A 15992-nucleotide genomic window follows, 5' to 3' on the forward strand; every position below is an offset into this window, starting at 1 on the left:
TTTGTCATCCAGATATTTCCACTAGTTAGTTTACGGTCGGTAGGAAAGGTTGCTTTAACTACTTCACACAGCACTTTCCAAAGCTTGTTATGCGTTATTGCGATACTGCAAAGCAGATGTTAATATGCAGCAAAGTGCTTTCCGATCCATGATTGCATGTGTAAATGTTTCAGTCGGGTATTGATTTCCTGGCAGCCTTTTGTGCGTGGGATTTATCCGCCCGGCTCGCTGGCAAGTGCACCCCACCGAATGTTTGATTAAAGTTCAATTGACTCTTCCAGCGAAGGGGCGAGGAGCCATTTCACTCCCTATTTGTAGCGCCAAAGCGCTGCCTGACATGTTCTTTTGTTCCCATTCAACCTCCTGCCACCCAGGCAGCCACCAAAGCACTGATCCTAATATCCCCGCATTCAGCGAGCCTCCTTGCTTAATCCAGGGACAGACAGGGCTGCAGCACAAACACGCCTCAGGCACCTACAAATCCCGACATGGACTGACCTGCGCCGCAGCCCCTCGCTCCCAAACGCTGTGTTGACCGCAGATTTAGTTGACGCAGATTCTTTAGCAAGTCGACTCAAAACGTTGTTTTTGATCCAGACACCTTTATGCAGCCAAAACACACAATGCCTGAGCCACTCTTTTGATGGTATTAACTGCTCTCTTTTCAGGGAGAGTTGATTACTTTCTACTATTATTGGAAGAAGACACCGGAGGCAGCCAGCTGCCGAGCCCACAGGAGACACCGCCGCCAGCCTGTCTTCCGCCGCATCAAAACACGAACCGCTTCGACTCCTGTCAACACCCCCTCACGCCCGCCCTCAAGCGAGTTCTGTGCGTACACACACACACACCCACACACCCCAGTTACTCTCCCTCGCAAAAGTATTCACACCCCCTTGAAATCTTGTTCGTTTGTCAGGTCGCAGCCACAGTCTTCAGGATGTTTCAATAGGATTTTATGTGATAGGCAATGTGGATAAGGGTAGACCAAAGCGGAAGGAAGAAAATTATTTTCCACAAATAAGAATCTGAGTTTATGTTCAGATTCTTACTTTACTCTTAAGCTTTTACTAACATATATAAAATTATTTTCAGCCGATTGCCTGCATGAGTCACCTAATTAGTAAACGGAGCCAACCTGTGTAATTTATTTATTATCAGTATAAATTGTTGCTCTATCATAATAAAATAATTAAAATGGTATGAAACAACTGCCCACTTAAACTGACAAGTCAGGAGGTGGAGAAATAATCAGAGTAGCAGTCAAGAGGCACTTTATTTAATTTTTTTTTTTTTTTGCTTATTTGGTATGGACAAGAAATGTACATCAAGACAATCTTATACCTTCATCATAGTGTTTATAGAAAAGGCTAATATACAACAGCCGAAACCTACAAGGACTTTTAACAGGTGATTTCAATGAAAAGTTGAGGTCAACAGTAAACACAATAAAATAATCAAAAATAGATATAGAACAATGTATTTAAAATGACTAAATCGAAACAATTACAACTTTAATCAACTTTAAAACTCTGGAGGAAGTGCAGAGATTCACAGCTTGGGTGGAAGAATATGTTGAAACCATTAGTAAAGATAGTTAAGCAGAGTAAATATATTCCTAAAAGTAGCCCCCTGCCCCCCAAAACAAGATACCCAAATAGAAGTTACTGAGTAAATGTAACAAGTCAATACCCAACTCTGACGGTGGCACAGTCCAGCTGTGGGGAAGCTGTTTGTTTAGCACCAACAGGCGTGTTGTGATTTTTATATTTAAGCGTATTCCTGTGTTGTGATCAGTTTAGAGCTAAATTCAGTTGAGAATCTTCATAAAGCATCTATGAACATTACTATTCACTGATGCCTCCAAGCAATCTGGAACTCTTACAAGGAAGAACAGCAAAATATTCCAGTCTGTAAACACGCAGAGCTTGTAGAGACATACCCCAAACGACTTGCAGCTGAAACGGCAGCTGGAGGTGGATCTACATGGTAAATGCAAACGCACACCACAGCATCCTCTTCCTTTCACTTCACGATTATGCCCTACTTGTTGTGTGTGCGTTGCACATAAACCAACAGTTGCATACGCTGAAGCATTGTGGCCGTCGAGGCGTGTGAATACTTTTGAATGTGGCAGGATTACATTGAGACGAATGCCTATCCTGGATGATCCGGTGTGAAAATGTGGTGCATTTGTCTCTCTTCCAGTGGACCTGAGCTCTGCCAGCGAAGATGACTTTGACAGTGAAGACAGCGAACAGGAGCTGAAGGGCTACGCCTGCCGCCACTGCTTCACCACCAGTAAGCAAACCACACGAAACCGCTTCGGCACACTGCTCATCATTTGGACTCGGCTTGCTATTCCTGGTCTGTCCCGGGATCCGTGTGATCCCGCCCCAACACAGAGCCGTGTGACAGATGGGCATCAGAGGATGTCAGGACTAATTTGATCAAATCAGACATGAGCCCACAGCTCGTTCACTCTCTCCACCTCATTATCCTTCCCTCTTTTTTTTTTTTTTTTTCACACAGCTGGCTCCCAGAACCGGGCTGCCAGCTGAACAGTCTAAGGTTGCCATCACACGGGTGGCTAATACGTCTCGCCTCACCTTGTTAACACAGAATAATAAATCACTGACAATTTAGGTGCAAGGTATAGCACTGGAAATGTAAAGTCAGACGTTGCTCAAGGCGCTTCTTTGTGTTCTGTAGTTGTCGGTTTATTGCAGTGTGTTGTTTATTCCTTTTGCCCCCCTCCCACCCCCAGTGAGAGTGTCTTATTTCACAACTGTAAATGGCTTTCCTCAGCCTCCAAGGACTGGCACCACGGGGGCCGGGAGAACATCTTGCTGTGCACCGACTGCCGCATCCACTTCAAGAAGTACGGGGAGCTGCCCCCCATCGAGAAGCCCGTGGACCCGCCACCATTTATGTTCAAACCCGTCAAAGAGGAAGAGGATGGCCTCGGCGGGAAGCATAGCATGAGGACTCGACGGAACCGAGGCTCGGTGCGCCAACACTCGCTCCCCACACCCATCCATCTATTCTCACCTTCACGAAACAAATCCTCTGGCTGTTCCCCCGGAGAAATGAGCAGCTAGACTACAGGGCCTGTTGACAATAAATAAATAGTACAGGAAAAGAGCTTTTTATTATATTCAGAGTTTTGTGCAGTCTGGAAATGTATGGATATTAATTTATAGGGGACTTATGCAAAATTCACTTTTTGCCCATTTATGTACGTCAGCTGCTTGTAAAAGCAGCCCATGTGCTTAAAAAAAACAATCCAGCTGTTTTTGACATTAAGTTAATGCCTTTTTTGGTGTCTGGAAAATGAGGTGTTATAAAAACCTCTGTGTTGTTTAGTCACAAACGACAGGCACTGTGCTGTTACCTAGCAACTCCAGCCGAGCCCCGCCCATCACCTAGCAGTCACTTTTACCATTGTTTTCTCTGTACAATGGCTGCTAGGAAAGAACAGTTTGGATGTTAACTTACCATCCAGAAACCACTTGCTGCATTCTTGTTGGTAGCGCAGGAGGCTCCACTTCTGCTTTTCAAATATGTACAGTTGTATAACTGTGCATCTGTTTGCAGCCATTTTCACGTGCGAGTGTAAACGGCTACCAGCAGCTTATTTTAATTTGAAAATGTAACGAACATGTTTTGTATGGTGCATATCCTAACCTGTTCAATGAATTATAATAGGTTAATATGAACAAAAATAATGCAGGCTTGGGCAATTTTTTGTATTTTCAGACTTTATTCTATTTTTCACTGTCTGAGTGAAAATGAAGAAAATCTGAGTGAAAGTGAAATGGATGGGTATTTTTCTACCCATCCATTCATCCATCAATTATTTTATTCATCAGCCTTACGGTCTTGGATTTTTACAGGTCCATTCTATGTAGAAATTTACACATCTGTACGTTTCTAGGGAACTATAATGTTTATCTTTGCTAGTGTGAGTCTGGAGTGATTTTGAGTTTGGGACATAAAAATCTGTAAGAAGTCAGCTTTTGATGTTGTTGTACGTGGAGGCCTAACACCCTTTGTCTCGACTCTGATGACAGATGTCAACGCTACGCAGTGGTCGCAAGAAGCAGACAGTCAGTCCCGATGGCCGAGCCTCACCTACCAACGAGGATCTGCGCTCCAGCGGCCGCACTTCGCCGAGCGCAGCGAGTACTGACAGCACCGACAGCAAGACAGACTCCATGAAGAAGACAAGCAAGGTAAACATCACACAGATGCATCAAAAAAGCCTTTTTGCTCTGCAACTGCTTGCACTGTGTCCTCTAATGGTGCCGCTGCTTTGCAGAAGATTAAAGAGGAAGCGCCGTCACCTATTAAGAGCGTCAAACGGCAACGAGAGAAGGGAGCTTCGGACTCGGAGGAACCTGAAAGGGCCAGTGCCAAAAAGTCCAAGACACAGGTGAGTCTGGGTTTCTATTGTTCTAAGTCTGGTGCTGTAGCGATTAGCTTCTTTTTTTTTTATTTTTTTTTATTTAATCCTAATTGATTCCTATTTTACAAAACAGGAATCAACATCATAGTCAACATCATAAACCATACACATGCGCATCATGAAAATAATTAAATAGTAAGAAATACAAAGAAATGAATAAAAATACACAAAATAAAAACTTAATATAAAATAATAATGTGTATCTATTATAGGAGTGGATTTATCTCTAAAAATAAAATCAGATCTTCTGAGTTTCACATCACAGCTTTGCCGCCATAAAAACTCAGTTGTTCGATCTTCCATATTTGTTTCTTTTTGAAGCTTCTTATGATGAGCTTCATCCGATCCTCCTCTGTGTCTCACAGGAGCTCACCCGGCCGGACTCGCCCTCTGAATGTGACGGGGAGGGAGAAGGGGAGGGCGAGAGCTCCGATGGGCGGAGCATCAACGAGGAGCTCAGCAGCGATCCAAAAGACATTGACCAGGACAACCGCAGCTCCTCCCCCAGCATCCCCAGTCCCCGTGACAACGAGAGCGACTCGGACTCCTCGGCCCAGCAGCAGCAGCTCCTGCAGACCCAGCATCCGCCGGTCATCCAGTGTCAACCGGGCTCATCAGTCGCCTCCTCAGCACCTGTACCTCCCACCACCTCAGCCCCCTCTCTGCCTCCGCAGGTGGCGCCCACTGCCACCTCCACCTCTCTACCTCCTCAGCCGCTGCCCCAGACCAGCCCGATGTCTCTCATCCAGGCCGGGGCATCGCTTCACCCCCAGAGGCTACCGTCTCCTCATTCGCCTCTGACTCAGGCTCCGCCCCCTGGCCCGCCTCCATCGTTACCCAGCCCCCATCATGGCCCTATCCCCCCCATGCCACATCCACTACAGCCAGGACCTCCACTCCTGCCGCATTCTCACGCCATTACCGCTCAGGGATTCCCTGTGGCTGCCTCTCAGGTCCCGCCCCCGCCCATCTCTAGCCAATCACAGCAGAGGTCTCACAGTCCTCCTCCTCAGTCTCAGCCTTCCTCTCAGAGCGGAGGCCAGCCTCCCAGAGAGCAACCTCTGCCCCCTGCGCCCATGCCCATGCCTCACATCAAGCCCCCTCCCACTACCCCCATTCCCCAGATGCCCACCCCACAGTCTCACAAACACCCCCCTCACGGGTCTGTCCCTCCGTTCCCTCAGATGCCTTCAAACCTGCCCCCTCCTCCTGCCCTGAAGCCCCTCAGCTCTTTATCCAACCACCACCCTCCATCAGCACACCCCCCGCCCCTCCAGCTGATGTCCGGGGGACAGCAGCTCCAGCCTCCACCAGTCCAGCCTCCGGTTCTCACCCAGTCCCAGAGCCTACCCCCGTCGGCCAGCCACCAGCCTCCCCCGCCGCCGCCCCTGCCCCCTCCGGCAGCGGCCTCACATCCCGGCGGGGCGCCACAACAGCCCCCATTCTCCTCACATCCTTTCAGCACAGTTCTACCTCCAAGCGGCCCACCACCTTCCTCATCGAACTCTATGCCTGGCTTACAGCCGCCCTCTTCTTCCGCCCCGTCCTCTTCCATCTCCATGCCACTTCCTGCCTCGGTCAGCTGCGCTCCGCCCACCCAGGCGGTCCCGCCTGTACACATCAAAGAGGAGCCGCCAGATGAGTCGGAGGAGCCGGAGAGCCCGCCTCCCCCGCAGAGGAGCCCCTCACCGGAGCCCACTGTTGTCAATACGCCCAGCCACGCCAGCCAGTCAGCACGGTACGTTTGGAGGGATGAGAGAGCTGTTCATTTCAGAGCTCTGCAGTTATTGTTGTTTCGTATCGGCAGTGATTCGTTTCATACCAAAATTCGGCCTCAGGCTGGTATGATAAAGGGAGGCATTATGTAAAATTGACTTTGTTGTGCTTTATTTCCTTTTATAACATTATTCTTATACCATAAACATACCTGGAGTGTTTGTTTGATTCATTCGCGCATGTTTGAGAAATCTTTGAGTCTCCCATTGGGGTGCCTCACAAAGCGCCGCCTGTTTATCTAAAGCTGCTGCTCCAGCCGAGCTCCTGCAGACTAGTGGCAGCAGCAATTAGCAAACTCCTGGAGGAGCATTGTTGTAATTAAATGCTGAAGGCAGAGCATCTGAAAGAGCCGGAGCGTCTTAAAGAGACAGGCGCTCAATTTCAAGGCATCAAATTAAAAAGTCAAAATTTCTTTTGTCATGTTTGGTACATAAAGCATTTTTAAAACAACTGAAGGTAATGTAATTACTTTATTGAGCTATAAAATGGCACAATGTGCCTGGAAAATATATGTGTGGGAGCAGAGATGTATCTGTTGTCCCTGCTGGAATACTTAGCTGTTTTAAAAACCTAAACTAATGAACATGCATGTGCCTTGACACCAGTAGCCATCCCGCGCATGCTAACTGGTATAACTGGAGGTTTCTCAGAGTGATCTAATGAAACTCAACCGGCTCAAATGGAGATCAGAAACAAAATAAATTAAAATAGGATCTAATACAATCATCAGAAAAAAATACACATTTATGTGGAATTATTTTATGATTATTTTCCTCACATTATTCTTGAAAATACTTTAGTAGAAAGAAAAACAAACTTGTTTAGGGAATTCATGGCTCTATGAAATGAACTGGTTAACTGACCCGAAGAAAACAACCTACAAACCGGAGATCCACAGTCGAATCACAATCAAAACGTACAATATCAGAACTGCAGAGGCTGCTGGGAGAGGCCAGTCACTTTAAATCCCATTCATGCTTTGCTCGTCCACCATATATTTGACTTGTCAGACGAAGTTTAATTGCCCTTGATTCCCAAAGCTGACAGATTATAGTGACCCAAATCCTAAAACCGATGCGCAGCTTTGGAGACGTCACGGTGATGAGAGAGCAGCGTGAGGAAATGTGGGTTAAGCTTTGCAGTTAAAATACAGCAGATGCGTCTTTAGTCAATATGGTGCAGCCCGGACATAAGCTAATATTTACCTGCGTGGCTACAGGTTTGCTTCGCTCCATAATCAAAAAAGCTGGCTCCGCGTTTTGAGGCAGCAGATTGAATGTGGTCAGCAGAACATCGGTCCAAGGCCGCAATTAGCCCGGAGGTGGCAGATAGTTTAGAGTTACAGAGGACGGGGCTGGGGCAGATTAATTACAGAGACACGTGAGCAAACCCCAGGCTTCTGAGTATGACTATCTGTGGTTGCCCTGTGCTTAAGTGACTCTCAGGCTGCCAATGAATAGCAATGAGGATTTTAATTCAGAGTCAGCGTAGCAGCAAAAGTGGCTGCAGTGGGAGTTTATTTCCTCGTTGAATAATGGACTGTTGTAATACACGACAGGGCATTAGAGTCACATTCAGAGTGTAAAATTGAGATGCAGCTCGCCTCTGATTGGTCCAAATTGACGAACCAGAAATGTCCTGTGTTTCCGACAGGTTCTACAAGTACCTGGACCGAGGTTATAACTCGTGCGCTCGGACAGATTTCTACTTCACTCCGCTGGCCTCGTCTAAGCTGGCCAAGAAGAGAGAGGAAGCTCTGGAGAAAGCAAAGCGAGAAGCTGAGCAGAAAGCGAGGGAAGAGAAAGAGCGGGAAAGGGAAAAGGAAAAAGAACGAGAGAGAGAGCGGGAGCGGGAAAAGGAGGTGGAGCGTGCAGCGGTGAGTACTTCCTTCGTTTTTCCCTTGTTTTTAATCTTATTTGTCAATGTCAATTTATTAAGAAAGCATGTATAAAGACAACAGATGCTGACCAAATTGCTGCACAACCCAATAAAACGAAGCAAGAAATAGAAAAAAGTCAGATTAAAACAAAACCCAAAAATAATCCATAAATGTTATTATAAAAGAAACTCAAACTCTGTTTGAATCAAACGCCAAATAATAAAAATAGATGCTGAGCAAAGTTTAAAAGTCTCAGCAGTTTCGACCCTTCTGAGGGTTAAGAGTACAAATTGCAAAATCACCTCTGAATTTTAACCAGGATCTATGAACATGTAAGAGAAACTGGTTGGTCGACCAAAGATATGAAAGGCTTTTAACATTTTAAAAATATCAATAAAGTCTTAAAAACAATCCTAAAATAAACAGGAAATGAATGAAGAGGAGCCAGAAGCGGAGATGTGCGTTCTCGTTTTTTAAATGACGACCTGCTGCATTGTGGACGGTTTGTAGGCGATGCAGACATGATTTGTTCAGCCCAACATAGAAAACGTGACGATAATCACTTTTCCAAGGTCTTTACCTTGGCAATTTGTCTAGTTGGAAAAAACTGGACTTTAAAACAACATTTATCTCTTCATCTAGTTTAAAAACGGCATCAAAGATAAAACACAATTCCTGACTGCAGGAATGAAGCAAGGCAGCTAAGACTGTCGAGGGTTGTACATTTCCCAAATGTACAACCCTGCTGCTTGCTCTCCCACCTCCACCATCAGTCCTATTTTCTTTTAAATTCAAGAAACAAATTTTCAAACAGATTTTAATGGTGATCAGGCAGTTTGAATAGTGTTTGAAGACAACTTGACACTATTTTGCTTAGTTCACAGATACATTTGAATATCAGCTGCAAAAATAATGGAGTGAAATGTTATATTTTCTTAAAAAAAAAAAAAAAGCAACCCAGAAGCAAAATGTAAAGGTTAAAAAGTAGCAGACCTAGACTAGAGCCTTGAGGGACGCTGCAAATCAGAGGAGCCATAGAAGAAGAACCTTCTCCTAAATGAACAGAAAAAGCTCCTATTTGTCAGGTTCTACAAAGCATTTAGCCCAAATGTTTTGTTTCTCCCCACAGAAAGCTTCCAGTTCTGCTCACGAGAGCAGAATGGGGGAGCCCCCGATGGCCGGCCCCACCCACATGCGGCCCCCGTTCGACGGCCCCCCGACCACGATCGCAGCGGTGCCTCCGTACATCGGCCCCGACACGCCCGCGCTGCGCACCCTCAGCGAGTACGCCAGACCCCACGTCATGTCGCCCACCAACAGGAACCACCCGTTCTTCGTCTCGCTCAACCCCGCCGACCAGCTGCTGGCCTATCACATGCCCAGCCTGTACAACGCCGACCCCGCCATGCGGGAGCGGGAGCTGCGGGAGCGGGAAATGCGGGAGAGGGAGATCCGCGAGCGCGAGCTGAGGGAACGGATGAAACCGGGCTTCGAAGTCAAACCCCCAGAGATGGACTCGCTCCACCCTTCAACAAACCCCATGGAGCACTTCGCCCGGCACGGGGCTCTCACCCTGCCCCCCATGGCCGGCCCTCACCCGTTCGCCTCCTTCCACCCGGGCCTGAACCCGTTGGAGCGTGAGCGGCTCGCCCTCCCGGGGCCCCAGCTGCGGCCGGACATGACCTACCCAGAGCGGCTGGCAGCAGAGAGGCTCCATGCGGAGCGGATGGCCACGGTGGCCAACGACCCCATCGCTCGCCTGCAGATGTTCAACGTCACGCCGCACCACCACCAGCACTCGCACATCCACTCCCACCTCCACCTCCACCAGCAGGACCCGCTCCACCAAGGTAAACGAAAGCCCTGCTTATATTTAACAATGTTACTGTGATAGTTATAGCATGTTGTCAGGAAAGTTTAGGTAACTTGATATTTTAACATGCTGTGGTAGCTTAAAGCTACAGTATGTAGTTAATAAAAAATATGTTATTTGTTAAAACTGTCAGCATGTCGTGATAGTTTACTATGAGACAGATAATCTGTGGAAAGATCGATCTCCTCCCTGTCAAAAACTACCAATCAGAGCCAGGAGGAGGACCTTAGTGTTGTCAGTCAACACCATGTATGTGCTGCTCAATGTGGTAATGGTGAAGAAACAACTTACCATTACAGGAAAACCTTTTATCCGCTATTAGTCATGGTCACGCTAACTAGCTTGAGTAGTTTGCCTCTGTTGTGGTGCACCAGCTGTAGCATAGCAGAGAGCAAGCAGCAGCATACACAAGCATGATGGACAGCACTAAGACCTTCCCCCTGGCTCTGATTGGTTGTTTCTGACAGAGCAGTGTATTTATGTAGATGGCAGTAGAACTATAGGGAAAAGGCAGAAGAACTCAATGTTTCCACAGATTGTGTCTCATACCTTACTCAACAGTTTTAACAAATATGTATAATTTTTTTTTTTTTAATAAAAGTTTCTTACTGTAGTTTTAGCTCAAAGATTTTTTGCTTTGTCATGAAGTTAAAACTGTTTGATCTATAAGATTTATTAAAGTAATTAAATAAAATATTAGATGTTTTATAAGATGCTTTGTACTTGTAGTTATTGAACTTGTCAGTGTTATTTGGTCAAATTATATTCTGTGATAAGTTTACAGTGCCTTGCAAAAGTATAAATACACTCCTTAAACCTTTTGTAACATCACAACCACAAGCTTCAATTTGTTTTAGGCTTTTTAACTGTGAAGCAGAAGAAAAATAAATGTAGTTTACAGAACATTTCACAATTAAAAATCTGAAAAGTATACTGTACATTCTTTGTCCTAATTGGTAATTATAGTTTACCAGCTGTTCTGGCTGAGGTTTACATTCAAGGAAGATAAACTATTATTATATAGCCAGAGTTGCAACTGAATAGTTAATTTTGCTTTTTTTATGCATTAGAAGAATTAGCCTAGTCAAAGTTCAAGCCTAAATCTTATAAGAGTCTGTGGCGAGACCAGCAAAGTGACGTTAACAGACATCCAGCTCAGCTGAACTTGAGTAGATTGTGCAAAGCTGATAGAGATGCACCCATGCTGCTGTATTTGCAGTAAAATGTGATTTTTATGAGTTTATTATTTATTCATGAAAAGATTTGAAAATCAATCCTCTAAAACCCCAAATGAAACCAATGGAGCTTGTGGTTGTCTAATGTGACAAAATGTGGAAAAGATTAAGGGGAAGCGATGCTTCTGCAAGGCTCTGAAGACGTGAATCTGCAGCTCCAGGCCTTCACTGCCGCCGTCCCTCTCTGCTCCAAATGAACGGCTGCAAATTCAGCCTTTTGATTCAGACGTGTTGGAGCAGGGATGCATGGAAAAGCTGCAGGACAGTGGAGGCCTGGAGTTACAGGCCTTATTAGTAGATAATTAATGTCATATTTTCTGTATTGAAGTTGTGATGTTTTGTCAATGCTTGTTTTACTCCTCTCATCGCAGTAAGCAGCGGCTAACCGGGAAATTTCACCGTTCAACCTTTAACAATTTACCCCAAACTGGGCGGATGTTTATCGTATTATTTGCCATCTACCGTAATAAATTTCATATCGCGATTAGCATTTTGATTTATTGTCACAATGAAGTCCAATTAAACCCCCAAAACTGTCGGTATTGTTTTGATTGTTAGTTTTACAATGTTCTCCAGTTTCTTCAATGAGAGTATCAATAAATATAAATAAGTTTGAAAATGTAATTGTATGCAGTTGGTGGCAGAAATCACACTTCTTTATGTGAAGTGTCTTACAGATTACATATTTATGTTTGTATGGATATGATTGCTATCATGCAGTCACAGCTACAGTCACATGAAAAAGAAGTGATAGTTATTATTGTCTCTTCTATCGTGATCACAATAGTACCAGAAAATACTGCGATGAAACTTCAAGTCCGTATCGCCGAAATGTTTAAATATCCGCGCTAACCGAAACGATTGCAAGCCGCTGCTTTGCTCCATGAGAGGAGTGCCACTGAATGAAACCGTGCATCAGCAGCAGAGCATGACCTGCTGCTGATGCACTATGATGTGATGAGTGCACCTTGACCCTAAGACTCTGACACCCAGAAGGTGGTGGTGAATGTCTTGTCTGTCCTCCAGGCTCGGGGGCCCACCCGCTGGCCGTCGACCCGCTGGCAGCCGGACCTCACCTGGCGCGCTTCCCCTACCCGCCCGGCGCCATCCCCAACCCTCTCCTGGGTCAGCCGCCGCATGAACACGAGATGCTGCGCCACCCGGTCTTCGGTAAGCACACCTCCCCTCCTCCATGTCAATGTAATCTATCACCCCTGTGTTCTGGCGCGCCTCCTGACCGCATATTGTCCCTCCAGGTGCTCCGTACCCACGGGACCTACCAGGGGGTCTTCCGCCGCAGATGTCCGCAGCCCACCAGCTGCAGGCCATGCACGCCCAGTCGGCAGAGCTGCAGCGGCTGGCGATGGAGCAGCAGTGGCTCCACGGCCACCACCACATGCACGGCGGGCCGCTTCCTGGTCAGGAGGACTACTACAGGTCAGACGAGCGCCAAACGCCAGGAACGTAAAAACCCAGCGTTCCGCGTCTTTAAAACTCCCCTCTGTGTTTCAGCCGACTGAAGAAGGAGAGCGACAAGCAGCTGTAACCAACCGGAGGGAGGCGGCGACCGACGAGTGCAGGACACAGGAAGTTGTCACAAAAGCAGCGGTCTTGGAGGCTCCTCACGAACCTCTGAACACCTTCAGTCTTGAAGAACAGGAACAGGCCGAGCGGATCGTCTGAGTTTCTTCAGTTTCTGTTCCCGTCGAGGACCTTTGATTTCCCTTTTTTTTTTTTTTGTTTGTTTCTTTTTTAATTATTATTTTATTTTTCCAAGACATTGACTTTCTTTGGTATATAACCAGTAGTGACAACATCCTCAAGACTCCTGCATGACAAGCTTCCCTGATGTTTTGTAGGTGCTAGAACAAGACACTGTGCTTATCAAGAAAAAAAAAGAACAGAGAAAAAAAAAAAACAAATAAAGACCTGTCAGACCATTTATGGAAAAATAACAAGTGCTATCTTAAATTCAACCTTTATTTTAATACATTGTTGGAGGTTTTTCATAATTTTAAGAAGAGCTACAGCATGGCGTTTTTCAGTCTGTAAATAGTATATATAAACATATAATTATAATTATTATTATTATTACTAGGTGTGGACTCCAAGTCGTTTCAGCCTCCAATATAACTTGTTTTGAAGCATTATCCCTTGTTTCAGAGGGGAGCACCATGGCATTATACGAGCAGTTTCTGAGAGTTGCGGTTCGGTTGTGACCTCACTGTGTTAGATTTAGTCCCACATACGCTTGTTGTATGTAAACCATGATCCCCCCCCTCCCCCTCATTACGCACGCCTCTGCATCCACCCGCCCCACACATCCATCCATCCATCCATCCATCGGCTGTGACGCGCAGCGGGGTTGTCAGAGTTGGCGTGTTGAGTTACTGATCTGAAACACTTGAAGAGGCAACGGACGGGAAAAAGGAGAACTTTGCACTGAGTGAGCGTCCTGGAGCTCGGCTAAGGCGGTGTCATCCTTTTTAATTTGTGTCCAAGTCATCAGCAGGAGGGAGCGGTGCACCGTCGCCGTGTGTGGTGGAACGGTTTTAATTTCAACCACATGGACCAATTTTAGGCCAAATAAGAGGCGCTTTCTCTGTTTGTTTGATTTTTTTTGTTGTTGTTTCAAATCGAGCAGGATTTGAATTTTGCTCAATCTTAGAGCCTAAGAGGACTTTTTCAACCTTCAAATAGTAGTGCACGACCCGCTGCACATGTTGTATGAGGAAACCACTTACATAGGATCTGCCTGACGACATGAAGTAGGCCAAAAGACGTCAAGAAGCAACACATGAGCTGAAGAAGTTCAGGACCTGCCTGGAGTCCCTTTGTGCCGCCTCCTTGGTTTTCTGCTGACCAGCAGGAGGCGAAGGGACCGTTCTGTTCACATTCTCATTGTATGCCTTGTTTTTATGGGTTTTTTATGTTGTTGTTGGGGGTTTTTTAAAGACACGCCCAGCTTCCTGCGGCTCTGGACTCGTTTGTGTGCCACTGACTGTTACCCGTCTTATCTGTGCACAAGCTCGCGTTTTTATTGGTTCAGCTATTTTCCCGTGCACTAAGACTGTTTGTCATGGACGTATTAACAAAAAAACATCTGTGGCTTTTTCTTATGTGTGTGTGTTGTTTTTTTTTTTTGTTTTTTTTTTTTGTCTAGCCAGTTGAAACTGCAACACATTTTCCCACGGAGCACTATATTTTTATCTAAACAGCGGCAAAATTCAAACTTATCAAAAAAGGACTTTGAAACGCTGACAACTGCCTGTCACTCCATCTCACCGTTTCCCATCTCTCCTCCTCGTCTCTCTCTCCTCATCATCATCGTCGCCATCCTCTCGCCTCGCCTTTTGATTCCCTCTTTTTTGTGTCTCCGAAGCCTTTGATGTTAAGTGTTGTCAATGGTTTAGCTTCTTGTTTCAAAGCGGCAATAGCAGAATGTAAATTCTGACTGCTAAGATTTATATATATACTGGTATCTTGAAGCTTATTGTATATACGAGTAGTCGCCATGGGATGACACAATGTAAAACAAAAAGTAGAAATAATAAGAAAAATTGTGAGTCCTGTGTTCTCTCTCCATTTGAGTATTTTGTAATTTTTTTGAAAAATTTGTGGAATTGAAATAAACGAATGAGTTACACCACAGACCACGCCGTCGTCCTGCTTCAGTCGCCGACGTGGATTTATTTTTGCTGATTTCTCTGGACTTTAGGTGGCGCGCCAATAAAAAGTGGCGGCTTTCAACATTTTCCATCGGTGGAAATCTGAAAAGTGTGGCATGGTTTTGGGTTCAGGCTCTAACACCACCTTTGACTGCAGTTCCAACTATGTGATTTCTGGTACGCTTCAATCAGTCTCCCATTGAAATGTTGTGTTTTACTCATTTTTCTTTGCAAAACGTCTCAATCTTGGTGGGATTTGATGGAGAGCATCTGTGAGCATTGATTCTCTCCTCTGATTTATGTAGTCAAAACATAAATCAGTCAATGGTATTTGCTCCAAACCACCACCTGCTTGTTTTTTTGCAAAGTTTCTGCAAGTTCTAAAACAAGAGAGATTTGCTCTGATTTAACCTCTGACGGTGAGCGAGTGGGGAGGGGGGGAAAATGGTGTTTGTGTCTCTTTTTTTTTACTCCATTTTCAACTGTGTGTGTCAGTTCGTCCCATAAAATCCCAATAAAACACACTGGAGCCGCTTGTCGAAACACGAGAAACTGCTAAAAACAACTGGTGTGATTACTTCTGGAATGCGCCCTCCTATTGTGGTCGTCTCCAATAAAAACACTTCAATCCTTTTCTATTTTATTGGATTAAGTAGGTCTGATTGGTTTAAAAAGAAGCTCATAATTCCCTGTGTCTCAGGAAGACCAGCCCTTCATTCCGGCTTGTTTTCTTGCAGCCTTCGATTTTTCTCCTGCTTCACAACAAACAGCTTTTTGAGAGAGAGATCGGCGGCGGCAGCCAGCAGCAGGTTGCTTGCGAAATCTCTGAGCTGAATATTTTTTGCTCTGCTGCGCTTTAAAAACATGAAAGCCGGGCTAAGCCAGGAGGAACACCTCCTCTCGGGTTTGAGATGCCTCCGCTATCAGCGAGCCGCGGCTGTCGTTTCGCCTCACCGTGTGGGGAGTGATAGACCTGCAATCTGTGATGCTGCGCCGCAGCGATGGCTGTCATTTTGAGAGGGAGCCATTATTCCACTGCTGCTCCTCTGAAATGATGCCCCTGTCCTCTGGTGGTGGTGGAGGGGGGGAGGGG

The 15992-nt window shown here is 45.7% G+C and overlaps 1 protein-coding gene across 6 annotated transcripts in view; it reads left to right on the plus strand.

Annotated features, from left to right (window-relative positions):
• rerea (arginine-glutamic acid dipeptide (RE) repeats a) overlaps positions 1-14882 on the plus strand; it is a 180676-nt gene extending 165794 nt beyond the window's left edge. For 3 of the 6 annotated variants that reach the window (XM_007570934.2, XM_007570935.2, XM_007570937.2), the window contains 11 exons: positions 669-831; positions 2209-2301; positions 2809-3008; positions 4074-4235; positions 4322-4435; positions 4834-6206; positions 7898-8120; positions 9253-9973; positions 12228-12401; positions 12488-12668; positions 12744-14882. In XM_007570934.2, the coding sequence (XP_007570996.1) occupies positions 669-831; positions 2209-2301; positions 2809-3008; positions 4074-4235; positions 4322-4435; positions 4834-6206; positions 7898-8120; positions 9253-9973; positions 12228-12401; positions 12488-12668; positions 12744-12777 (3438 nt within the window). In that variant the 3' untranslated portion in view covers positions 12778-14882. The remainder of the gene's footprint in view (positions 1-668; positions 832-2208; positions 2302-2808; positions 3009-4073; positions 4236-4321; positions 4436-4833; positions 6207-7897; positions 8121-9252; positions 9974-12227; positions 12402-12487; positions 12669-12743) is intronic. The other 3 variants (XM_007570936.2, XM_007570939.2, XM_016681116.1) reach the window with 2 other exon arrangements.
• The last annotated feature ends 1110 nt before the right edge of the window (positions 14883-15992 follow it).

The sequence above is a fragment of the Poecilia formosa genome, unplaced genomic scaffold, assembly GCF_000485575.1.
Source record: "Poecilia formosa unplaced genomic scaffold, Poecilia_formosa-5.1.2 Scaffold270, whole genome shotgun sequence".
In the NCBI taxonomy this organism is placed as follows: domain Eukaryota; kingdom Metazoa; phylum Chordata; class Actinopteri; order Cyprinodontiformes; family Poeciliidae; genus Poecilia; species Poecilia formosa.